This window comes from Aegilops tauschii, chromosome 4 (assembly GCF_002575655.3).
Source record: "Aegilops tauschii subsp. strangulata cultivar AL8/78 chromosome 4, Aet v6.0, whole genome shotgun sequence".
NCBI classification, from domain to species: Eukaryota; Viridiplantae; Streptophyta; class Magnoliopsida; order Poales; family Poaceae; genus Aegilops; species Aegilops tauschii.
The window spans coordinates 511,352,990-511,378,584 of record NC_053038.3 but is presented as its reverse complement, the minus strand read 5'-3'; the positions used below and the strand labels follow the sequence as shown (position 1 = coordinate 511,378,584).

Genomic DNA, 25,595 nt, shown 5'->3' with positions numbered 1-25,595 from the left:
TCCAGGACCTCCGACGGGATTCATGCGCAACAAATGAATTCTTGGTAGCCAGATTGCGAATTCTATTAACATCAACAAGAAGACTCTGCATATGGCGCTTCAGCCAGTCATGATGCCTATGCTGCTTCCGATGAAGTTATACAAGAAGTTCTCTGTCATTGAGGACACGAGAATGCTTCTTTGGCCTTTGAGCAATAGTGCTGGTTGTGGCATCAGTGTTGGCACGATGCGGCAGACGTAAATGACCAGCAAGAGGACCATCAGGAGCAGGAGGATTTGGCACATGAATACCTTCAATTGGCTGAGTGAAGCTTTGATGTATAACATTGTATTCATGGAGTGGTTTCTTGGCAGGCTCAGGGTAGATGGCTTGATAGGACATATCAACATCAGGCAAGAATACAACATGATTGCGTGCTGAAGGTTGATAGTTGACAGTTGAGTGAAGCTTTATCAAGCGCATGACCCATGGTGCATAGTATATGAGGCCAAACAAATCAATACCAGAAGCTGCTAGCTGACGAATCAAGAAATCTTGAGTGTGAACCTAATGCCACTGATGATATAGAAGACCAATGTCTTCATGGTGCCTTCAAGCTTGGCATCAGGAGAATTTCCTTTGATAGGCCATAGAGTATGCCTCAGAATTTGATAGACTGTGCGGGGCAGGTACTCGAGGTCCTTGACAAAGAACTCCTTGGGATATTCAACATCAATGGGTAATGGCTTCATCATACTGAGCATCTGGCTCATATTGGGCTCTGGCCTCTAAAAGATGCTATGTAGTTCACTCTGATATAGCAGACAACCTGGTTCAAACAGCTCACCAGGAGTGGCCAGGGAAGTTAGCTCGATGATGTCTTGAGCTTTGGCTTCATGATGGACATTGCCTGTCATCCACTCAAGGATCCATGTCTTCAGATCCCTGTTGTAGCCTCTAATGTGAAGTGTAGCATAGAACTGCAGCAGAAGCTCTTCATTCCAGTGCTCCTTATTAGTAACAAACTGGAGCAGTCCGACTTCTCTGAAGCAATCAAGAGCCTCTTCAAGGCATGGCAGCCCAGCAATGGCATCGCAGTCAAGACGCTTGTGTGGAAAAATCTGGTCTTGATTATAGAGTATGCAAGAGTAGTAGTTGCGTTGCTGGTAGCTCCAGAACCTATCTGAGGAGATCTTGGGCTTCTTGTATGGATTCTTTGCAGAGTCGAAGAAGGTGTTGTGCTCTCTGAAGCTGAGCACACTGAAGGAGCCTTGAGTTGTTGCGGCACTGGGAAGCCTTGGCAGCCTGGGATTTGGCTTCTGTGTTTGAGGCCTACGCTCCACATGATAGTCATATTGTGGACCTGGAGTAGTGGGTGGAATGAGAATGGGCCATCTAACAGAAACAAGCTCACCACCATGGTTGTAAGCACGTTCCATAGTGTGAGGCACTGGTGGAGGAATGGCTACATAAGAAGTGGTTGGCTGCGCATTTTCTTCGGTGGCAGCATTGACTTCAGGCTCCAACTTGTCTTCAGCCATGACAACGTCATTGGCTTCAGTAGTGATGGTGGTGGCAGTCGCATTGTCTTTAGCTTCAGTGGCTTCATGAACAGGGGGTTCTGGCACAATCACATCCTCTTCTTATACAACGGGATCACTGGCAGGGGGAATAACTTCTTGTTCTTCTTCTCTTTCTTCATCGGCTGATGCAGCCAGAATGTCTTCAGCCTCTTTGGCTTCATATTCACTAGCACTCACTGAGGGGGTGGCTTCGGGGAACACTTGACGTGCTACTGAGCTGGTGTGTTGCACATCCTCCTCAGGAATGTTGGACATGGAGACCGAGGCCTAGGGCCTCTGCAAAGCCTTCGGAAAGGAGTTGTCGCCTGTGGTGAAGGGGTGGTCTTCTCCATGTCTTCAGGTGTTGCTTGTTGTGACGCCCCCGATTCAATCGTACACTAATCATACACGCAAACGTGTACGATCAAGATCAGGGACTCACGGGAAGATATCACAACACAACTCTAAAAATAAAATAAGTCATACAAGCATCATAATACAAGCCAGGGGCCTCGAGGGCTCGAATACAAGTGCTCGATCATAGATGAGTCAGCAGAAGCAACAATATCTAAGTACAGACATAAGTTAAACAAGTTTGCCTTAAGAAGGCTAGCACAAACTGGGATACAGATCGAACGAGGCGCAGGCCTCCTGCCTGGGATCCTCCTAAACTACTCCTGGCTGTCGTCATTGGCCTGCACGTAGTTGTAGGCAACTCCGGTGTAGTAGGAGTCGTCGTCGACGGTGGCGTCTGGCTCATGGGCTCCAGCATCTGGTTGCGACAACCAGGTAGAAGGGAAAGGAGGAAAAGAGGGAGAAAAGCAACCGTGAGTACTCATCCAAAGTACTCGCAAGCAAGGATCTACACTACATATGCATGGGTATATGTGTAAAGAGGCAATATCGGTGGACTGAACTGTAGAATGCCAGAATACGAGGGGGATAGCTAGTGTTGTCGAAGACTACGCTTCTGGCAGACTGCATCTTGCAGCATGTAGAAGAGAGTAGATGGTAAGTTCACCAAGTATCATCGCATAGCACAATCCTAACCCAACGATCCTCTCCTCGTCGACCTGTGAGAGAGCAATCACCGGGTGGTATCTGGCACTTGGAAGGGTGTGTTTTATTAAGTATCCGGTTCTAGTTGTCATAAGGTCAAGGTACAACTCCGGGTCGTCCTGTTACCGAGGATCACGGCTATTCGAATAGATAAACTTCCCTGCAGGGGTGCACCACATTACCCGACACGCTCGATCCCCTTTGGCCCGACGCACTTTCCTGGGTCATGCCCGGCCTTGGAAGATCAACACGTCGTAGCCCTACCTAGCCACAACAGAGAAGTCAGCACGCCTGTCTAAATCCTATGGCGCAGGGGTCTGGACCCATCGCCCATTGCACACCTGCATGTTGCGAGGGCGGCCGGAAGCAGACCTAGTCCCCTTAATACAAGCACAGGCTTACGGTCCAATCCGGCGCGCGCCGCTCAGTCGCTGACGTCACAAAGGCTTCGGCTGATACCACGACGCCGGTTGCCCATATCTTGTCCCACGTGGCGGTTAGTGCGTATAAGGTCAACGACCCAACTCAGATCAAATACCAAGATCTCGTTAAGCGTGTTATTATGAAGTAACCGCGGACGCCGACCAGGGCCAGGCCCACCTCTCTCCGAGGTGGTCTCAACCTGCCCTGTCGCTCCGCCACAAAGTAACAATCGGGGGCCGTCGGGAACTCGGGCCCACCACTACCTGGATGGAGCCACCTGTCCTTTCAGCCCCCACATCAGAATCACATGCGGGTACTCAACGAGTCGACCCGACTTTAGTCACCACCTGTATAGTATGTATGTATATATGTATATACCCGTGATCAGCTCCCGAGTGATCACAGCCCGATAGTATAGCATGGCGGACGGACAAGAATGTAGGGCCACTGATGGAATACTAGCATCCTATACTAAGCATTTAGGATTGCAGGTAAGGGTAACAACTGTAGCAACAATGACAGGTTATGCAGCAGAATAGGATTAACCGAAAGTAGTAACATGCTACACTACTCTAATGCAGGCAGTAGAGAGAATGAATAGGCAATATCGGGTTGATCAAAGGGGGGGCTTGCCTGGTTGCTCTGGCAAGGAGGGGTCCTCGACAACGTAGTCGATCGAGGCAGCAGCGACGTCCGTCTCGTAGTCTACCGGAGAGAAGAGGGGGAAGAAACAATGAATACAGAGCAAACAAAGCATCACAAAATATAACAAGGCAATACGCAGTGCCAGGGGTGATCTAACGCAGGGATAGGTGATACTGGCGAAGGGGGGAAAACATCCGAGAAAGTATTCCCGGTGTTCAGCGTTTTCGGACAGATGAAATGGACGGGAAAAGTTGTGTGTTAGCTATGCTAGGGATGTGTGGCGGACAAAAGGGCTACATATCCGGATTCGTCTCGTCGTTCTGAGCAACTTTCATGTACAAAGTTTTTCCAACCGAGGTACAGTTTATTTTAAATGATTTTCCAAACTATTAAACATTTTCTGGAATTATTATTTACTTGAAATTAAAAGGTTAAATTGCTACGGGTACACAGAAGTGTACCCATCAAAGTGCATAGAGGCTGACGATGGGTCCCAGTTGACTACCCAGTCAGCACTCAACTGGAGACTTTGACTGGTCAAAGGGCTAGTGGGACCCTCCTGTTAGAGACTAGGCTAGTCTTGTCAGCATTTTGACATGGTCAAACTGGACAGGGGGCCCACCTGTCATAGGGCCAACTAACTAACAGAGGTTATTTTAAACTTTTTAGTGGTGGGGCCCAGGGGTCAGTAGCACATTAGTGGGGGTGGTTAAGTGTAAATGGTAAGGGGCTATCCCCTCTAATAAAAAACAGGGGGCCGGCCAGCATGCAGCAGGAACCATGGTCGGGGCGGCGGTGTGCGCGGGAAGGGCTCGCCGGAGGTAGCGGCGGATGCGTCCGGCACGGCGGGTCGCCGGCAGCCAGGGGAGGCACGCGCTCGCGGCGGGAAGCGGCGAGGCGTGATGGGGCGGCAGTAGCAGAAGGAGCAGCACGCGGGAGCAGGGGCGGCCGACGCGGTGGGGATGAGGGGAGCCGGGCGGGCGACCAGGGGAGGCGCCGCGGCAGAGGCCCGGGGCAAGCAGCGGGGGAAGCTCGAGCGCGGGGGCAGCGGCGTGGAAGGCCACGGCCGGGCGGAGGCCGGCGGCAGCGGCGCTGCTGTAGGCAGGCGGGCCATGGGAAGCGGCGGCGAGCGACAGAGGAGGGGGCGTGATGAGCGCGAGCAAGGGCAGCGGCAGCGGCGGGCATCAGTGGCAGCAGCGGCAGTCAGCAGGCGAGCGAGGCGAGCAGGGGGCAAGGCCACGAGTAGGCGGTCGCGCGGTGAGGCGGGGTTGCGGGCGGGCAAAGTCGGCAGTGATGCTTCGGCTCCGGCAGGGCTTGTGCTATGGCTCGAGAACGAGGGGAGCAACGAGGCGTGTTCGAACCATGAGTCCAGCGCGAGACTAGCGACACTCGCGGCAAGACCATATGGTCACCGGAGGAGTAACGGCGGTGAGGCACAGCGGAGCGGCTATGACGGCGATGCGGGGAACCCACGTAGAGGATGCGCGCGAGAAAAATAGGAGAGGGAGGAGGTGCGTGAGCTCACCAAGGAGCTGTGGGCGTGCTCAGACGCGTCGGGGGAGGTCGGGAGCATGCAAATCGGAGAAGGGGAGCTTCGGGGACCGGTGGTGTTGACGAGATCGATCCAGACGAGGCAAAGCTCATCAGCCCGATCCGCAGCTTTGGTTGGATGAGGACGACGATGGCGGAGCTCCCGTTGTAGTCCTAGGTGGCAGCGACGACGGTGGCGGCGGAGCTTCGGCTTGTCGCGGGGAGGAAGAAAAACGGCACGAGGGGATGGGAATGGCAAGCTAGGGTTCGACGAGGGGGCTCGGGGGTGTCAAGTAGGCGCCGTGGAGGAGGACAGATGGCCGACGCGTGGCAATCGCCGGCATGGACGACGCAGGTGCGTCCAGCCAGCCCCTGATGAACAGAACAAGAAGAAGATGGGGACGGTGGGTTGGGCCGGTACTATAGCCAGTGGGCTCAAGTGCACAGTGTACTTTAGTCTTTCTCCTTTTTGTTATTTTTTTTTTCTTTTACTATTTTTCTTTTTAATTTTCTTTTCTGTTTTATGTCTAGTTTCCTTTTATTTTAGTTTTACAAAATAAACAAATGGTTCCTAAATTGGTATTGCTATATATACTACTGCCACATTAATTTGGGTAACTAAATAAAATAGTTTAATATTTTATTTATTGTAAAAGGAATTCAACTAATTGTTTTTGCTACTATTAAAAACATTTTAGAGTATTTAATCCTTTATAAAAGTGTGGTTTCTCCACCATACTTACCTATGCATTATTTGGCTCACCCCGAACATTTTAGTTTAATATTTGAAAACTTTTATTGTTTGCTTGATTTTGAATTTGAATTTGAATCTGTTTCGAACTAACCTGAGATTAGCAACAGTAATCGAGGTGACGAGGCATCATTAGTAGAGGGTTACTGTAGCTTAATTATCCGGGCGTCACAATTCTCCTCCACTACAAGAAATCTCATCCCGAGATTTAAGAGGTGGTGTAAAGGGGAAAGTAGTGGTTGCGAAATTCTAACGGATCTTCTCGGTCTTGGTTGCTCTTCTCGAAGAGGTCGATCCATCACGTTGATGTCTTCATTTCTCTGCTTCAGGTCATCGTGATGAAGTCGACATTCTTTCTTTGGGAATTCCATCGTACTTACGAAAGAATAAAGGGTGGGTATTCCGGGAGAACGGACCTCTGTGACGTTCACTATCTGGTCGATAACGTCGGGGAAAAGTGGAGGAAAGTAACTCTTGAATTGAATTAAGAAATTATCGAGAGCAAAGTAAGAAGGTGCAAATTAGAAGTTTCAAGCGCATAGGCAATCGTTCGTTGCCTGATACGAAATGTGAAAGGGGTTCAGAGCATTGGGAATAAGTATTGCGCTGATACCAGAATAGATCAGTAGGCAGGTGGCCCGTGAACTACATACGAAGTCAAGCTCTAGGAATAACTTTTGGCAACAGGGTGTACAGGAGAGTCAGGTTTCGATCCTGTGGAACTGTGGGTTATGGGCCCACCATGTGGTTTAAAGTAGAAAGGGGGCTGACATCTTGCACGGTCACGAAAGCAAGGCATGTCAGAGGGTACCATGTCAGTTATGTCGGCAACAACATCGATACCAAGGGCGAGGGACGAAGAGAACCATTTTCCTGCTCGTTGAAATGAGGCGGACCAATAGGCAAAGTTCTCGTCCATCGGTGTTTACCAGATTGTCATCAACAATAGTAACAGGGTCTTACTGACAGAGTTGTACACCGAGGTGTTTGCACAAGCAGGGAATTATTACTGCTTATATCATATAGATCATAGAAAGGTTTTAAACAAACCAATGGAAAGGGAAAAGCGTCTTATCAGATTTAATCAGAACAATGGAAAGAAAAATGTGTGTAAACACATAATTCAGGGGTATATCCTTCCCAAGGACAAGCAGTGCATGATATCCATGCCAGGATAGAAAGTAGAAAACCATTTAGGTAAGGGGAGAGGAAGTTCATGACATTACCTAAACAACGGTGTTTGAATAATTGATAAAGAAAATTTAGCATTGGGCTTCAAATGTTCTTGTTGAAAATTTGAGTACCACAGACATGCTTCGAGATAGCATTGACATGGTCATTGGGTAAAGATCAGACTTTGGATATACAAAGGATCCATCAGGAACAACTTATAGGATAAGTTTTACAATTTCCTCATGGGAAAATGGCTAACCTTGCAAAAATGGAACTATAACAATAGGTCCTTCGGCCAGGTGTGCTAGGCATGACATCACCTTACCGGGTCATAAAAGACCAGTGTTATAACTCTTGGAATTATGTTCCAACCATCATATCCGACCGAAATTCAAATCTGATTTGGGTCAGGATACCTCAGACTCAGGATGCCTGAGAAGAAAAAGGTGCGACACAAATTGACGAGAAGACATCGTAAGATTCCCGTGAAATGAACTATGGAAGCGATTTCCGAACAAGAGTTCATCATTGAGCCAAGGAGAGGATGACGGGGTGGCTGATGGACTCAACAAAAATTCATCGAGATTTCCAAGAAGATGGGTGTCCACAATTATGTGAACAAGGAGATAACATTTGTCAGATCAAATGATATACTGTTGTATGCTCGAGGGAACATCCACAGTTAAACATTGGTTGAAAGGTGCACCCGAAATATGGGCTTACGTAGCATGATCAACGTTAGAATGGTGATTCGATAACCAATGGTCTAAGAATAAAATATCGACCATTAACTTCAAAGCAATAGGGTTGCTAGAAGTTTTGAATTCACACATCATAGTCCAATTGTTGGTATTCCGGTTAGAAACAACAGGGGGGCCAAGGAATGAACGGAGATGACGAGAAGTAATATTATATCAAGAATTCTCAAGAGGTGGAGAAATTCTCACAACATCCTTGACATAAAAGATGGTAATACTTCAGGTAGAACATAACACAAGCTGCATAGCAAGTTGCATCCATAACATGAACATGTTTATGATGAAAGGAAGGTAAGGATGTGGTCGATGGTAACTCAAACTACCAAGGGACGAGGATGACACTTATCATCAGGAGTTTGATTAATATCCTGGAAGAGCTCTGAATGCTGATGATGATCACGACACATTTGTCGAGAGATTTCAAGAAGATGTAATCGATCGGCGATGACACCAAGTCAAAGGAATGATGAAGCAAAAGGTTATTGGAACCACGGGTACATCACAATCTCGGAGTCAAGATTGTTGTTCAAGGCGAAATGATATGACGAGGAAAGTCGACGTAAGCTTAGCTCATCATCGAAAATTGTTCTCCAGGAAGAAGGACCAGGTAGCACAGTTAAAAAGTTGCATGATAAGGATATAGCCAATCAGGCTAGGAATGACTTGAAGGATTACTAAACTCATAAGCAATGAAAATTACTTAGAGTTATTGAATCGGAGTGCGGAATCAATTCACTTATCGGTGTTCTCGAGTGACTAATAACTCAGAACCCGGGGAAAATCTGAAAACGGTGAGAAGCAATACTAGATGAAGACTCATATGAAGCAACACAGTTCTTTGATATTCTTGAGATACCGGAGGGCAATACTCAAAGGAAGATCAAAATAGAGGTTGCGGAGATGTATCGATCAACAGAAGACAAGTATTTTAACTTGTCTGAGAAATGGAATCAAGGAGAAAATGTGGTCGGAACCACGATTGCAAAAAGGCCAGATCCCAGATATGAGATGAGCTTATACCAAGGGAATAATTAATGTAAGAGAATCTTTAATGATAAGATCCACATCGTTTCCATGGGCATGAACACAAGTTCAAGGTCGACTCCCACTTCTCCAATGTATGACCATTCATTCACTGCTCTAAACAAAAATGATTTCAGTGACAAAACCTACATGGTGAATTACCAGAGGAGTATGACCCGTGAAACCTTTCGGGTTCACACATTAAGGAAGGCATAGGTTCAACCCATCGGGGCATCTTAGAACATATACCATGAACTTTAGGACGAATTAACACATGCTCGAAGCAGAGCATGGTTGACAAAAGCATAGGATATAACTTGCCAAAGGCAGAAGACACAATTTACCAAAGGCATTATGTATCAGGGGAGAAAACTCTCAAGGTTATTGGATATGAAGGACACTGTCGAATAATAACCAAGCAATTGGTCTCGCGGACCACCAGGAATCTGAGGTGAGTATCGGTACTCAATCAGAAGGAAAAAGAATGCAAGGCCATAAGATTATAGAATCATCTGACTAATTCAAAGCTCAAATGCAAATGAATTATGATTTCCAAATCAAGGGATCAGAAGCAAACACTCTGATTAAGAATGGATAAGTTTAATAGACTTAGGGGTACATTCAACGACAACTTGATTGGTCGAGGACCAGCTCATGTTTAAAATGACGTCTGAGCCAGAAGGATGAATTATAGGATCGACTGAGGAATGCGAGCATCCTCAACATATTGAATCAACGGACTTAAAATGATAATGACAAGGGATGCCAATAAGATTACGAGACTTATGGGATTAACCATAATGTAAGCAAGCAGGAATTTCAAGAGCAATAGGTTGCTCAGGATTTTCAGAAGATCGAAGACTTTTGTGAAACACATGAACAACTGGGAATGAGCGGATACTCGATAAGTGCGAGGAATTATCCGTAGGGGTATGCATGCGGCAAAGATCTATAAGGTAGTGGCTCAAGAGATTATTAATAGTCGAGGAATAATTCGATGCATCTTGTAATAACAAGAGCAGCTGGGAATGGAAGTAAGAAGGACAGGTGTAAGTAGTTATCCATAAGGGTTTGTCGGTGGTCGGGAATAGCAAAAGCGGTGGGCACAAGGTCTCGAGAGAATATCGGAGAGTAACTTCAAAATCTTCTGGTGCAGCAGGCGATCATCTGTAATAAGTGGCTCTCCGGGAGAAAGTTGTTACGAGAACCTAATGTTAGAGTTTTAGCAAATTCCTTTAACCCGAAGAGAAGAGAGATTAGAGTCCCAGAGTATAGACGAGGAGTAAAAGATCCTAATACCACCCAATGGCGATGTGGGCCCATGGGCCGCACAGCCATGTTAGTAAAACATTTTTCATTGACTAGACTCAACTTCGGCCAAGGAGTGCGGAAGGGGGATTCCTACATGCAGTCGGATCTGATACCAACTTGTGACGCCCCCGATTCAATCGTACACTAATCATACACGCAAACGTGTACGATCAAGATCAGGGACTCACGGGAAGATATCACAACACAACTCTAAAAATAAAATAAGTCATACAAGCATCATAATACAAGCCAGGGGCCACGAGGGCTCAAATACAAGTGCTCGATCATAGACGAGTCAGCGGAAGCAACAATATCTGAGTACAGACATAAGTTAAACAAGTTTGCCTTAAGAAGGCTAGCACAAACTGGGATACAGATCGAACGAGGCGCAGGCCTCCTGCCTGGGATCCTCCTAAACTACTCCTGGCTATCGTCAGCGGCATGCACGTAGTAGTAGGCACCTCCGATGTAGTAGGAGTCATCGTCGACGGTGGCATCTGGCTCCTGGGCTCCAGCATCTGGTTGCGACAACCAGGTAGAAGGGAAAGGGGGAAAAGAGGGAGAAAGCAACCGTGAGTACTCATCCAAAGTACTCGCAAGCAAGGATCTACACTACATATGCATGGGTATATGTGTAAAGAGGCAATATCGGTGGACTGAACTGCAGAATGCCAGAATAAGAGGGGGATAGCTAGTCCTGTCGAAGACTACGCTTCTGGCAGCCTCCATCTTGCAGCATGTAGAAGAGAGTAGATGGTAAGTTCACCAAGTATCATCGCATAGCACAATCCTAACCCAACGATCCTCTCCTCGTCAACCTGTGAGAGAGCAATCACCGGGTGGTATCTGGCACTTGGAAGGGTGTGTTTTATTAAGTATCCAGTTCTAGTTGTCATAAGGTCAAGGTACAACTCCGGGTCGTCCTGTTACTGAGGATCACGGCTATTCGAATAGATAAACTTCCCTGCAGGGGTGCACCACATCACCCGACACGCTCGATCCCGTTTGGCCGGACACACTTTCCTGGGTCATGCCCAGCCTTGGAAGATCAACACGTCGCAGCCCTACCTAGGCACAACAGAGAAGTCAGCACGCCGGTCTAAATCCTATGGCGCAGGGGTCTGGGCCCATCGCCCATTGCACACCTGCATGTTGCGAGGGCGGCCGGAAGCAGACCTAGCCCCCTTAATACAAGCGCAGGCTTCCGGTCCAATCCAGCATGCGCCGCTCAGTCGCTGACGTCACGAAGGCTTCGGCTGGTACCACGACGCCGGTTGCCCATATCTTGTCCCACGTGGCGGTTAGTGTGTATAAGGTCAACGTCCCAACTCAGATCAAATACCAAGATCTCGTTAAGAGTGTTATTATGAAGTAACTGCGGACGCCGACCAGGGCCAGGCCCACCTCTCTCCTAGATGGTCTCAACCTGCCATGTCGCTCCGCCACAAAGTAATAGTCGGGGGCCGTCGGGAACTCAGGCCCACCACTACCTGGATGGAGCCACCTGTCCTTTCAGCCCCCACATCAGAATCACATGCGGGTACTCAACGAGTCGACGCGACTTTCGTCACCACCTGTATAGTATGTATGTATATATGTATATACCCATGATCACCTCCTGAGTGATCACAGCCCGATAGTATAGCATGGCAGACGGACAAGAATGTAGGGCCACTAATGGAATACTAGCATCCTATACTAAGCATTTAGGATTGCAGGTAAGGGTAACAACTGTAGCAACAATGACAGGCTATGCAGCAGAATAGGATTAACCGAAAGCAGTAACATGCTACACTACTCTAATGCAAGAAGTAGAGAGAAGGAATAGGCGATATCAGGTTGATCAAAGGGGGGCTTGCCTGGTTGCTCTGGCAAGGAGGGGTCGTCAACAACGTAGTCGATCGAGGCAGCAGCGACGTCCGTCTCGTAGTCTACCAGAGAGAAGAGGGGAAGAAACAATGAATACAGAGCAAACAAAGCATCACAAAATATAACAAGGCAATACGCAGTGCCAGGGGTGATCTAACGCAGGGATAGGTGATACTGGCGAAGGGGGAAAACATCCGAGAAAGTATTCCCGGTGTTCAGTGTTTTCGGACAGATGAACCGGAGGGGAAAAGTTGCGTGTTAGCTATGCTAGGGATGTGTGGCGGACAAAAGGGCTGCGTATCCGGATTCGTCTCGTCGTTCTGAGCAACTTTCATGTACAAAGTTTTCCAACCGGGGTACGGTTTATTTTATATGATTTTTCAAAGTTTTAAACATTTTCTGGAATTATTATTTACTTGAAATTAAAAGGTTAAATTGCTACGGGTACACAGAAGTGTACCCAGCAAAGTTCCCAGAGGTTGACGGTGGGTCCCAGTTGACTGCCCAGTCAGCAGTCAACTGGAGACTTTGACTTGTCAAAGGGCTAGTGGGACCCTCCTGTTAGTGACTAGGCTATTCTAGTCAGCATTTTGACTTGGTCAAACTGGACAAGGGGCCCACCTATCATAGGGCCAACTAACTAACAGAGGTTATTTTAAACTTTTTAGTGGTGGGACCTAGGGGTCAGTAGCACATTAGTGGGGGTGGTTAAGTGTAAATGGTAAGGGGCTATCCCCTCTAATGAAAAACAGGGGGCCGGCCAGCACGCAGCAGGAACCATGGTCGGGGCGGCGGTGTGCGCGGTCAGGGCTCGCCGGAGGTAGCGGCGGAGGCGGCCGGCACGGCGGGTCGCCGGCAGCCAGGGGAGGCGCGCGCTCGCGGCGGGAAGCGGCGAGGCGCGGTGGGGCGGCAGTAGCAGAAGGAGCAGCATGCGGGAGCAGGGGCGGCCGACGCGGCGGGGATGAGGGGAGCCGGGCGGGCGACCAGGGGAGGCGCCGCGGTAGAGGCCCGGGGCGAGCAGCGGGGGCAGCGGCGTGGGAGGGCACGGCCGGGCGGAGGCCGGCGGCAGCTGTGCCACTGTAGGCAGGCGGGCCATTGGAAGCGGCGGCGAGCGACAGAGGAGGGGGCGTGATGAGCGCGAGCAAGGGCAGCGGCAGTGGCGGGCTTCAGTGGCAGCAGCGGCAGTCAGGAGGCGAGCGAGGCGAGCAGGGGGCGAGGCCACGAGTAGGCGGTCGCGCGGTGAGGCGGGGTTGCGGGCGGGCAGAGTCGGCAGTGATGCTTCGGCTCCGGCAGGGCTTGTGCTACGGCTCGAGAACGAGGGGAGCAACGAGGCGTGTTCGAACCAGGAGTCCAGCGCGAGACTAGCGACACTCGCGGCCAGACCATATGGTCACCGGAGGAGTAACGGCGGTGAGGCACAGCGGAGCGGCTACGACGGCGATGCGGGGAACCCACATAGAGGATGCGCGCGAGAAAAATAGGAGAGGCAGGAGGTGCGTGAGCTCACCAAGGAGCTGTGGTCGTGCTCAGACGCGTCGGGGGAGGTCGGGAGCAGGCGAATCGGAGGGGGGAGCTTCGGGGACCGGTGGTGTTGACGAGGTTGATCCAGACGAGGCAAAGCTCATCAGCCCGATCCGCGGCTTTGGTTGGATGAGGACGACGATGGCGGAGCTCCCGGTCTAGTCCTAGATGGCGGCAACGACGGTGGGCACGAGGTTTGCGACAACTGTTGCGACGGAGCTTTGGCTTGTCGCGGGGAGGAAGAAAAACGGCGCGAGGGGATGGGAATGGCATGCTAGGGTTCGACGAGGGGGCTCGGGGGTGTCAAGTAGGCGCCGTGGAGGAGGACAGATGGCCGACGCGTGGCGATCGCCAGCATGGACGACGCAGGCGCGTCTAGCCAGCCCCTGATGAACAGAACAAGAAGAAGATGGGGATGGTGGGCTGGGCCGGTACTATAGCAAGTGGGCTCAAGTGCACAGTGTACTTTAGTCTTTCTCCTTTTTGTTATTTTTGTTTTTCTTTTACTATTTTTCTTTTTACTTTTCTTTTCTGTTTTATGTCTAGTTTCCTTTTATTTTAGTTTTACAAAATACACAAATGGTTCCTAAATTGGTATTGCTATATATACTACTTCCACATTAATTTGGGTACTAAATAAAATAGTTTAATATTTTATTTATTGTAAAAGGAATTCAACTAATTGTTTTTGCTACTATTAAAAACATTTTAGAGTATTTAAGCCTTTTATAAAAGTGTGATTTCTCCACCATACTTACCTATGCATTATTTGGCTCATCCCGAACATTTTAGTTTAATTTAAAAACTTTTATTGTTTGCTTGATTTTGAATTTGAATTTGAATCTGTTTTGAACTAACGCGAGATTAGCAACAGTAATCAAGGTGACGCGGCATCATTAGTAGAGGGTTACTGTAGCTTAATTATCCGGGCGTCACACTTGTGGGGTCTCAAGCACCGGAGTGGTGACATGAGCTGGTGGAGTGCGGGGAATCACTTCATGCAGGGGGGAGTTCGGGTGTTGCTCTTCCCAAAATTCATCTTGACCAATTGGCGTCATGGGATCGCCAATGCTAATTAGTTCACTACTCGTAGGAGCAGGCGATGATACCGGTTTGGGCTCGAGATGAGGAAGGACTTCATCATCTTCTACATGGTCCTCATGACCCATGTCTTCAGCTGCGGTGGAGTCGGCAGCTGGAATCTCTTCAGACTCTGGAGCCTCTGTGGGAGCAGGCTCATGGACAACGAGACGACGCTCGCGATTTGTGGAGGCAGGAAGTGCAACAGAAATGGGTTAAACATTCAGCGGCTCTTGGGCAGCAGCACACTCTTTGCGTGAAAACTTTGAAGACTTTGTCTTCATCTTCTTTTGGGAGGAAGTAGCATCAGAGGTGTCACTATGCTTTCTCTTCCTGGCTTCAGCCTCAGCTTGCCGTGTCTTCTTCTGCTCTGAAGCTGCTAAAGGGAACTTTGGCTTCGAGCCAGTCATACTGGCAGGGAAGATAATGCTTGGTCTTTCCTGTCTTGAGGCTTTGGGTGCAGCTTCAGCAGGCTTCTCTTCTTCTTGGCAGCAAGCTTGGGGTCGATGCCTGGACGCCCAAGTGTCTTTCTCTTCTCAGCCTCATTGTGAGCCTGGACGCATTTCTCAGCGTAGTACTTCATGCGGTCACGAGAGCCTTTGGCTTGCAAGGCGGTTGGCGGTGGACTCCTCCTTGGGGGTCCATGAAGTACGGTGTGAAGGAGAGAGGGTGCCATGATGAAGGTGATGTGGGTGCCATCCGGTTTTAAGAGAGGGCTCCAGGAAGAGGGAAGGGTGCGTTGGGGGGCAGTATTTTGTGTTGGGACCGCGTGTTGGAGTTAACATGGCGGATAGTCCGGACAATCACATTTCTTTCCAACATATGGTCTGGATTTGGGGGGGTCCGGACTGTCCACACTGTTGAATTTTAGGGAGCCACGCCCGCGGGTACGAGGGGGAAATGAGCTTTGACCTTGAAGACGACTGTGATCATATGATTCATTTATATGCATTATAGCCCGTAGCAACTGACGGACGTTCTACTTGTTAACTATATTTTTCCTCCTCAGGTTTTTAGTCGGCTTTTCACCTACAAAAACAAGTTGTTGTTTTTTAGAAGCTAGAGATTTTATAAGCTACTCCTTCCATCCCAAAATAAGTGTCTCAACTTTTTTACTAACTTTAGTACAAAGTTCTAGTAAAAAAGCTGACTAAAAACTGAAAAAATATATTTTCAAAAATTGTTCAGTATGTGTTTTATAAAAGTTCAGTCTATATTAAAAAAATTCAAGCATGTTAAAAAATTGTTTGGTGTGTATTAGAAAATGTTCATCATATATTAAAAAAAGTTCAATATATATACCAAAAATGTTCAGTGTGTGTTCTGAAAAATGTTCGCCATATGCCAACGGAAGTTTAGTGTGCATTTTAAAGAAGTTCTCCATATGCTAAAAATATAGTGTGCACTTGACAACTGTTTTCACCGTATGCTGCGAACCTATAAAAAAATAAAGTGCAATAAACCCCCAAAAAATAGAAAACCGAGGATATGAAAAAAGGAAAAGGAAAATATCTAACAGAAGCAACTTGTTAACTGGGCCGGCCCATCTAGAGATTCCTTCAACAGAGCCCCCCTCCCCTCACCCCCAGATATGACGCACGCGAGCATCGGGGATCCTATACGGCGCATAGGTCGCCCGCTAGCGAGTGCGCGCGTAGCCCCTTGAGCGTCCGCAGCTTTTTGGGCCGGCCCATATAGGGATTCCTCCCCACCAGCTTTGGGAAGGTTCTAGAACCTTCCAGAACCGATTTTCTTGTTTATTTTTACCGGTTTTTTATTTTGTATTTCCATTTTCTTTCTACCTTTTCTGATTAATTTTTTTTCTCTTTTTTTAATGTTCTGTTTATCTTTTTCTGAAATCGTGAACATTTTTTTTGAAATCTTAAACATTTTTATTTTTCTCTTTTCTTTAATGTTCTGTTTCTCTTTTTTTTTCAAATCGTGAAACTTTTTTTTGAAATCGTGAACATTTTTATTTTCTTTAATGTTCTTTTCTCTTTTTTTGAAATCGTGAACGTTTTTTTTTAATCTTGAACATGTTTTTGAAATCATGATAACTTTTTGAAATAGTGAACATTTATCTTTTTCTCATTTCTCTAATGTTCTAATTCTCTTTTTTGAAATCATGAACATTTTCTTTTCGAAATCGTGAACATTTTTAGAAATTATAAACATTTTTTGAATAGACGAACATTATTTTTGAAATTGCAAACATTTCTTTGAATCCTTGGGAATTTATCATTTCCTGAAAAAATTGATCGGAAGAGACCCAGCCAGCTTTTTGAAGCTTCTAGAACCTTTTGGATCGTTTCTGGAAGCATCTAGAAGCTTCTAAAGAGTTCTTTTTTTTCATGTTTTCTCGAAAATTTTTCTTTAGTGTTTATTTTTATTTTCTTCCTTTAATTTCCATTTTCCATTTTACTTTTTTGAAATGAGAGAAATTTTTTTAATTCAAAAGGTTTTTTCAAATACATAATCTTTTGTGTGAACTTTTTCTGAAATTTGTAAAAAAAATCCGTTTTCTTTTGAACGTTTTTTCATTTAAATTGTTATTTTTCCCGAATTTTGTGCACTTTTTTCCGTCAAAGTCGTGAACTTTTTTCAAATCCGAGAACATCTTTTCCCAAATTTGAGAACTTTTTGAAGTCCGAGTACACGTGAACTTTTTCAAATTCATGATCTTTTTTCAAATGCATGAATTTTTTTAAAAAAAATCATGAACTTTCTTTGAACTCATGACCTTTTTTTAGGTCATAATTTTTTTCAACTCCATGAACGTTTTTAGAATCCGATGAACTTTTTCGAGTTCGTGAACTTTTTCAAATCCATAAACCTTTTTTGAACTCGAGAACATCTTTGAATTTGTGAACCTTTTCGATCTCCTTTTTTTTTCAGTTTTTGCTAGTTTCTATCAAACTTTACTAAAATCTGTGAATTTTTTGTTGCAACATTTTAGTTCGTGTTTTGAAAAAAAATCGTGAATTTTTATTTGAAAACAGATCAACTTTCTTCAGATTTGTGAGCATTTTTTTTAATTCGTGAACTTTTTTAAATGCAAAAGCTTTTTCCATAATCCGCAAAAAAAAGATTTCCGTAACTTTGTTTTTCAATATTGATGATTTTTAAGTCTGCGAACTTTTTGTCAAAATCATTGTGAACATTTTCATATTCTCGACCTTTTTTAAAATCATGAACTTTTTCGATTCTTTGCTATTTTTTTATCTATGTGATTTTTTTTTGAACCTTTTCGTTTTTTTTATTTTTTTCCTTTTTTCGTATTTTCCAATCTATCTTTTTCTTTTTTTTACTGTTTTTTAGACCATTTTTACCAGAGTCAAACGCCCAACTGTTGACTGGTCACTGGTCAACTGTTGACCTGAGCGGTCGACGGTTGACAGGTAAGCCATTGACCGGGCGAAGCGAGAACCAAGGAAGACCAGCAACCATTTAGTATGAGGTGTGTGCTGGGCTTTTTTTCAAATATAACCAGAAATATAAAAATTGAGACCATGCACAGTAGCCAGGCGAAACAATCAACGCGACGGAGCGCCCTGGCGCGTAACGCGCGGAGGTCTCAGCGATCATCGTGTGGCGATTCAGCAAACGCAGTCACACTCCGACGGAAAGAGGATCGAACCTAGCCAGCCACACCAGCACAAACCTTTCGTTACCCAAAGCATTGTACTTTTTTTTTGCGAGAGCAAATCATTGTACTTTTAATCCTTACGAGTATGAGTAAAGTTACACGTGTTTCTCACGAGTATGAGTAAAGTTACACGTGTTTCAAAAAGAAAACCAACACTGCAGGGGGGGGGGGGGCAGGATGAGGGCGGCGATGGTGCCAATTCGCAAGGCACACGAAATCTAGGTTGTGCGGGTGCATCCGCACTGGTAGGGTGCGAGATGGCGAAGCGGCATTGCTGATGACGGGGCTGCCCCAGTTAAATTTTGTTTGTCCTCTACCACTGTCTATTATGATCAGGTTCCTCATGGCAGATAATCGAATCAGAGATACATGAAATTGCATCTTGCTCATACATGTCGGGTGCCGTGCCACAATGTTGACATATTATGATGTGCTCTTGGAAGCATTTGAGATTCGATATTGAGCGAGGTGCCATAATGGACTAAAACGCCACGATTCGAAATTGAGCAGGGATATTTCGGCAGGAATGGCAAAGAGTAGCCATCGGCAAGAACTAAGAATATGTTCGTTGGCCGAGACTTTATGCTTTCTTTTTGCAATAATCCCACTCGGTAAAGATGCACTATTCCTTGCAGGGAACAGTTCGTATATATCATGATCGGAGACGAATTCCAAAGTGGATGACGTGACGGATTTTGGTGGAGAATCTGGAAGAAAAGACACGAATGAACACGGGAAGATCGAGAGCTCCAGCTAGCTACCATATGGGCAGCGAACAGCGGTGAACATGGATAGTTCGGTTCGAGCTCGAACCGTGCATCATCCACTTCGTCGAATTTATCTACACGCGCCTCTAGTAAAGTTGCCATATGTGTGAGCGTCATATTGGATATGGACCACGCTCCGTAATAATAATACAAGGGCTGCAAGGCGCTGCGCAAACACAGAGTCACCATAATGCGACCCTCATATCTTTTTCTTATTGTATCAACTCAATAATCATACACTCAATTTGAGATAACATTGCATTATAAAGTTGTTACATAGGGGTATAAAAGTTGAGTAGTGACATCTTCATGAGTAGGGCGTTTCGGTGCCCAGGCTCATCTGCACCTGGTTAGAAAATATTCATAAACAATTCAACAAAGATTCAAAAAATTCCAAAAAAAAAATTATGCTGTAGACAATTTGATGCGTGAGGCCTGCTCAAAATTTCAAGTCATTTGGGCAACTGAGCAACTCTCAGTAAAAGAGACAAATCGGGCTAAAACAGTACATGAACAGTAAACATTTTTTCAGACCCCAATTTGTCTTTTTTTTTGAGAGCTCCTCATATGTACAAATGATTTGAAAATTGGAGCGGTACTCGCGCATCAAATGTCTACCGCACAAAAAAATTGAATTTTTTTGAATTTTTTAGTATTTGTTTTTTTTTGTCAGCGTGGGTGCAGATAAGCTCGGGTGCAATGATGGATTTTCGCATTTTCATATAATAAATTGATGGCTTTTTATGTCTTGGAAGAAGCACTAGTTGCTCCCACCACAACGATGATGAATGTAGTACACGAGGCACATGCATATGTGATGAGTCCATTTGTCCTCTATGCGTAACGGTGTGATGGTCCGACGACCTCTTCTTGGTCTCATTCCTATCCCGTGCAGTGGAGGTTGGACACGCTTTTTCAAGGGTGACAACCCCCAATATTGCATGATTCGTCTCCTCGGATCGAACCATCTTGGCATTGAATTGGTGCCATCTGACGCGCACTGGATCCAATGCGAAATCCACATGTGCTTCCTTGTATTGGAGCCATACGACGAAGTTCGTTTCGAGCGATAGCCTCTGCCCAGCAACGGTCTACACAAATTTTTCGCCTGGGCGGGCGACCGAGACGCGTAGGCGGTGTAGCGCTCATCCCGTTCCTCCTTAACATTGAGGCGATTGCGAGCACGTGGTTTTGGATATGACAAGTTGTGTGGGCGAGACCTTCCTGGAGTGTAATTTTGGATCAAAATTATCATATTGACAATTCTTATAACTCGATCGAACCATTTTGGCTACTCTGATAGGATCGCTCTAACATCATACTTATGTATTGTACTTTTTTTGAAGCAGTAGTAGTATATCATACCCTTAAACTTCTATCTTAGCAGAACCGCAATGCCTTGGTCGGGGTCCTAGCCGCGTGCAATGGAAATCAAAAGCGGAACATGCCGAGAAAAATAGTGGGAAATCAATATATGCAAAAGAACTGAATAACTATTTAATCCGCATTGCATAAACATAGATATAGTTAGAGATAATTAACCATTTGATCAACGTATATGCAAATAGGCGGACACATGATCAGCAAAAGTATGATATTGGTAGCAGGGATACGTACATCCGGTTTGGATGACAGTCCAACAATAGGTTGTGTATGTAGGCATATATCCTTATGTGTACCAGTTATGGCTTGTTATAATTTTTTTGTCATACTTTAATGTTGAAGATTGATATACTTTTGAACTCTAATAAATACTGCCTGCATCCGGGTTTATTAGTCTCATCGTATTTTGGGTCAAAATTTGACCACATATTTGGCTAGAAAAATGTTAATACATGTCACCAAAAATTATATTATTTGACTCGTTCAAAGTGTTGAATGATATTACTTTTGCTGTGTATAATTTATATTTTATTAGTTTAAGTCATGGTTGAAATATAATTTAAAATCGTCAATATAATTTGTTGTCTGAATATGACCATCAAATGTGCAACAGCTAGCTAACGAAGGCTGTCACCCTTCAAGCCCACAACCATGTTGAGTATTATAATTATTAGGAAAGAGAGGATAATGTAGGATTTTATTCTACCTTATCTTATACTTTAAGTTGGTCATTGTACTACAATATAATATATGCCCACGATCCTCAAACAATGCATCAACAATTCCACCATCTCCCTCTCTACCCTTCTACAAACCATGCACACGCGTACAATTGCAATTTACTACGGCACAGACGTAATGCATGCATGCCTTGATGCGTTCCGCCCTGATTTCACGCCTTAAGCAAATACAAAAGTACTTAGGAGTGGAGTATGTATAGCACACACACATATAGTCGCATAAGAGATCGAAGGCGACGTTGATGATGGAGTGTAGTGGGTCAATTAACTTGGGACGTCGACGACCTTGAAGCTGTCGCGGTTCTTGAGGACGACGTCGTACATGTGGGTGGAGCGGAACTTGGTGAAGTCCCGCGGGAGGGAGATGAGGTCGATGCCGCCGTCGCGGCGGTGGAGCTGCACGATGTCGCGGTTCTCGTAGTAGCGCTCCCAGCCGTGCGCTCCCAGGCGGCGTTCCAGTAGCTCCAGCGACGTCATCTTCTCGCCGGTGGGCACGTATAGCAGCGCCTTCCGGCCCGCCGCCGGCTGCTCCGGCTGCAGCTGCATCACGCCGTTCTTGAACACCCACACGCCGGAGCCCGAGCCGGAACCAGACATCCCTTCTCTAGCTGGCTGAGATGTGCGCACGCTATCGATCAGCAGGGGTGGTGCATATATATAGGCCAGCGTTGCGCGCGCGGTAGACAAGTGCACCATCTAGGGTCGAGATTCTGGATGATTTGCCTATTCGGGTGCTCCTCTTTTGAAATAGTTGCGGCTGGTTTTAGCCTCTCCCGTCTTTTCAGTGTGGGAAAAGAATGTTCGTCCGGCGAGAGTGGAGGCTGACGTTACGTCTTACGTGAGTATCTCCCGACGCAGCAGAGTGTTGTCAAGTCTGGCCGTTGAGGCGCCGGTGCTCTGTACTTGCACACATGCGTTGGAGTTGGACGACATGCTCGCAATCGCAAGTCGCAAGTGCATGCATCTGGCGCCTCTTTGCCTCGTCGCTCTCTCTGTCGGCTTGTCACTTGTCCATCTTGCCGCCGCCGCCGTCGCCGCTGTTTAGCTCTCCTGCAATCTAGTCGTTGCCGACACTCTCGGCCATACCCGGTGCGCCGCTATATGTTGCCATTTCCCGTGACCACCGCACAGCTGTGTCAAAGGACAATTCTTTTGTTCATTTCTTTGTTTGATTGTGAGAGATCTTTAACAGCTACGCTATTTCCAATTTTTAGATTTATCGGCTGCTTGAAAATTAAGGCCAACTCCAACGCACAACCCCAACCGGACGTCTGTTTCGTCCGTTTTTCGTCCGTTGGGGGTGACAATGGGGCCGCGTCCGCCCGGACTTTTAGATGTGACGGTTGTGCACACATTTCGGTCGCATCTCGTCCGTGCACCCAACACAAGCATACTAAAATGAATCATAGTAAATAGTTCAAATCAAACATAGCAAATAGTTTCACATCTAAAATATCTTACAACCCAATCAAAATAAAAACAATACTATGAAATAGTCTTTACAACCCAATCGAAATTTATTTGCATGAAAAGTAACTGGTAGATCTACTAGTTGTGAATGTGAGTCCACATGTGCTCAACCAAGTCATTCTGGAGCTGGACATGAGTATGCCAATCACGCCATTCACGATAAAAATGAATAAACTGTTCGAAGGTTGCAGGAGGTGGCTGCTCATGCTCAACATTTTCGCCATGAAAATCAAACCCTTGTTCGTTAGATGCTATCATCACGCTTATCCTTCACGATCATGTTGTACATGATCACACTAGCAGTCATCACCTCCCAAATCTTCTGAGTGCTCCATGTCAATGCAGGGTTACGAACGATACCCCATCGAGACTGAAGCACACCGAAAGCACGCTCCACATCCTTCCTAGCACTCTCCTGCATTTAGGAAAACATCTGTCTCTTCTCTTCTTGTGGATTGGGTATGGTCTTCACAAGAGTGGACCACTCTGGATAGATACCATCAGCAAGGTAATATCCCTTGTTGTACTGGTGGCCATTGATCTCAAAATTGACCTCTGGGCAGTGGCCTTCTGCAATCCTGGCAAACACTGGAGAACGTTGAAGAATACTGATATCATTGTGAGAACCAGCCATTCCGAAGAAAGAATGCCATATTCACAGATCTTATGAAGCCACCGCTTCAAGTATGACAGTAGCATTCACATGCCCCTTGTGTTGCCCCTGCCAAGGAAATGGACAGTTCTTCCAGTTTCAGTGCATACAATCAACACTATCAAGCATGCCCGAAAAGCCCCTCTCGGCATTGATCGCCAACAACCTCTCTGAATCAGCGGCAGTTGACTCTCTCAGGTACTCAGGGCCAAACACTACGACCACGGCCTTGTAGAAACTATACATCGAGAGGAGACATGTGGACTCACTCATACGAACATACTCATCCACAAGATGACCCGAAATTCCATATGCAAGCATGCGAATAGCCGCAGTGCATTTTTGGTAAGAAGAGAAGCCAAGCTTGCCAAGGGAATTCTCTTTGCACTCAAAGTATGGGTCATATGCTACCACTCTCTCCCGAATACGATTGAACACATGTCTTGCCATACGGAAGCGGCGTCGAAATTTGTGTGGTTTGAAGAGAGCGTTATTCTCGAAGTAATCGGCATAGAGAAGGGTGTGGCCTCTCTCCCTATTGCGATTCAAGGCGGAACATGGCCGGGGATTGATCCTCTAAACCGAGGCCACTTCCTATTAAGGTGGTTGGGGACGACCATGCAGCCACCACAATCTCTTCATCATCCGAGGACGAATCATCCGATGAACAAATGTAGTTGTGAAAGAAAAAATCATCCCCCCTATCCATGATACCTTGTGAGAAACGCGTCGAAAACCTTGCATTCGTGGTGGAGCCGCGGCCGAAAAGAGCAAGTCGATGAAGCGAAGCAAGGTTGGTGTTGGTGGGGTGGGCGCCCGGCGGCAAATGCAGCGTCTGCCGGAAGTTGTTGGGGTCGGCGGTCAGCGCCGACGGCCGTAGCTTCTCTCCCACCGGCAACAAGGAACCATGAACACCGACATAAAACTCTACCGAAACGCGAGCGTGGGGCGGCTATCACATGGCGTGGTTGTGGAGTGGACGGACTTGATGGAAGGCAACGCGGCCAGGAACGGGGGTGGCGGTCGCGATGATGGCTGATGTCCGCATCAGTATTTTCCCTGAAGAGGAAGGGATGATGCAGCACAACTACGGTAGGTATTTCCCTCAATGATGAGATTAGGGTTATCAAATCAGTAGGAGAACCAAGCAACACTATGTAAACGGTACCTGCACAAAAAAATAAATACTTGCAACACAACATGTAAGAGGGGTTGTCAATCCCTCCCGGGTAAAAGATAGATTGGTTTGTAGTAGATTGGATAATTAGATCTCGCGAAAACGCGAAATAAAATAAATAACAAAAAAAATTCAACAAGGTATTTTTTTGGTTTTTGAAATAATAGATCTGAAAATAAAAGTGGCAAATAATAGATCGGAAAGCAAATATGATAAAGAATAGACCCGGGGCTGTAGATTTCACTAGTGGCTTCTCTCAAGAAAGATAGCAATACGGCGGGTAAATAAATTACTGTTGGGCAATTGATAGAAGTTCAAATAATCATGACGATATCCAGGTAATGACCAATATATAGGTATCACGTCCAAGATTAGTACACCGACTCCTGCCTGCAATCTACTAATATTACTCCACACATCGACCGCTATCCAGCATGCATCTAGTGTACTAAGTTCATGTAAAAACGGAGTAATGCAATAAGAACGATGATATGATGTAGACAAGATCTATTCATGTAGGTATAGACACCATCTTGTTATCCATAATGGCAACGATCAATACGTGTCTTGCTGCCCCTTCTGTCACTGGGAAAGAACCCCGCACGACCGAACCAATCACAAAGCACCTCTTCCAATGGCAAGAAAAATCAATCTAGTCGTCCTAACTAAACCAAAGATTCGAAGAAGAAATACGAGGCCATAAATAATCATGCATATAAGAGATCAAAAGAAGACTCAAATAACTTTCATGGATAAAATAGATCTTATCATAAAATCAAAGTTCATCGAATCCCAACAAACACACCGCAAAAAGAGTTACATCAAATAGATCTCCAAGAGACCATTGTATTGAGAATCAGAAGAGAGAGAGAGAGAGGAAGCCATCTAGCTACTAACTATGGACTTGAAGGTCTACAATGAACTACTCATGCATCATCGGAGAGACACCAATAAGGATGATGAACCCCTCCGTGATGGTGTCTAGATTGGATCTGGTGATTGTGAAACTTGCGGCAACTGGAATTGTGTTTCATCGACTCCCCTAGGGTTTTTGAATTTTCGGGGTATTTATAGA

General features: G+C 46.1%; 2 protein-coding genes and 1 long non-coding RNA gene across 3 annotated transcripts; all 3 read right to left on the bottom strand.

The window, feature by feature from the left end:
- Window positions 1-2,007: 2,007 nt before the first annotated feature.
- LOC141021398 (uncharacterized) lies at window positions 2,008-5,450 on the bottom strand. The gene is made up of 3 exons (XR_012182673.1): window positions 5,195-5,450; window positions 3,658-3,729; window positions 2,008-2,314 (listed from the first exon to the last, which is right to left on the bottom strand). It is a non-coding gene; the product is annotated as an uncharacterized lncRNA (long non-coding RNA).
- Window positions 5,451-21,162: 15,712 nt separating this feature from the next.
- LOC109742277 (flowering-promoting factor 1-like protein 5) lies at window positions 21,163-21,864 on the bottom strand. Its single transcript, XM_020301368.3, has one exon. It carries the CDS (start codon window positions 21,816-21,818, stop codon window positions 21,486-21,488), a length of 333 nt encoding a protein of 110 aa, XP_020156957.3. The 5' UTR covers window positions 21,819-21,864; the 3' UTR covers window positions 21,163-21,485.
- Window positions 21,865-23,112: 1,248 nt separating this feature from the next.
- Window positions 23,113-23,589, bottom strand: LOC141022040 (uncharacterized). Its single transcript, XM_073497919.1, has 2 exons — window positions 23,454-23,589; window positions 23,113-23,279 (listed from the first exon to the last, which is right to left on the bottom strand). The coding sequence occupies exons 1-2, from the start codon at window positions 23,587-23,589 to the stop codon at window positions 23,113-23,115; spliced, it is 303 nt and encodes a 100-aa protein (XP_073354020.1).
- Window positions 23,590-25,595: the final 2,006 nt, after the last annotated feature.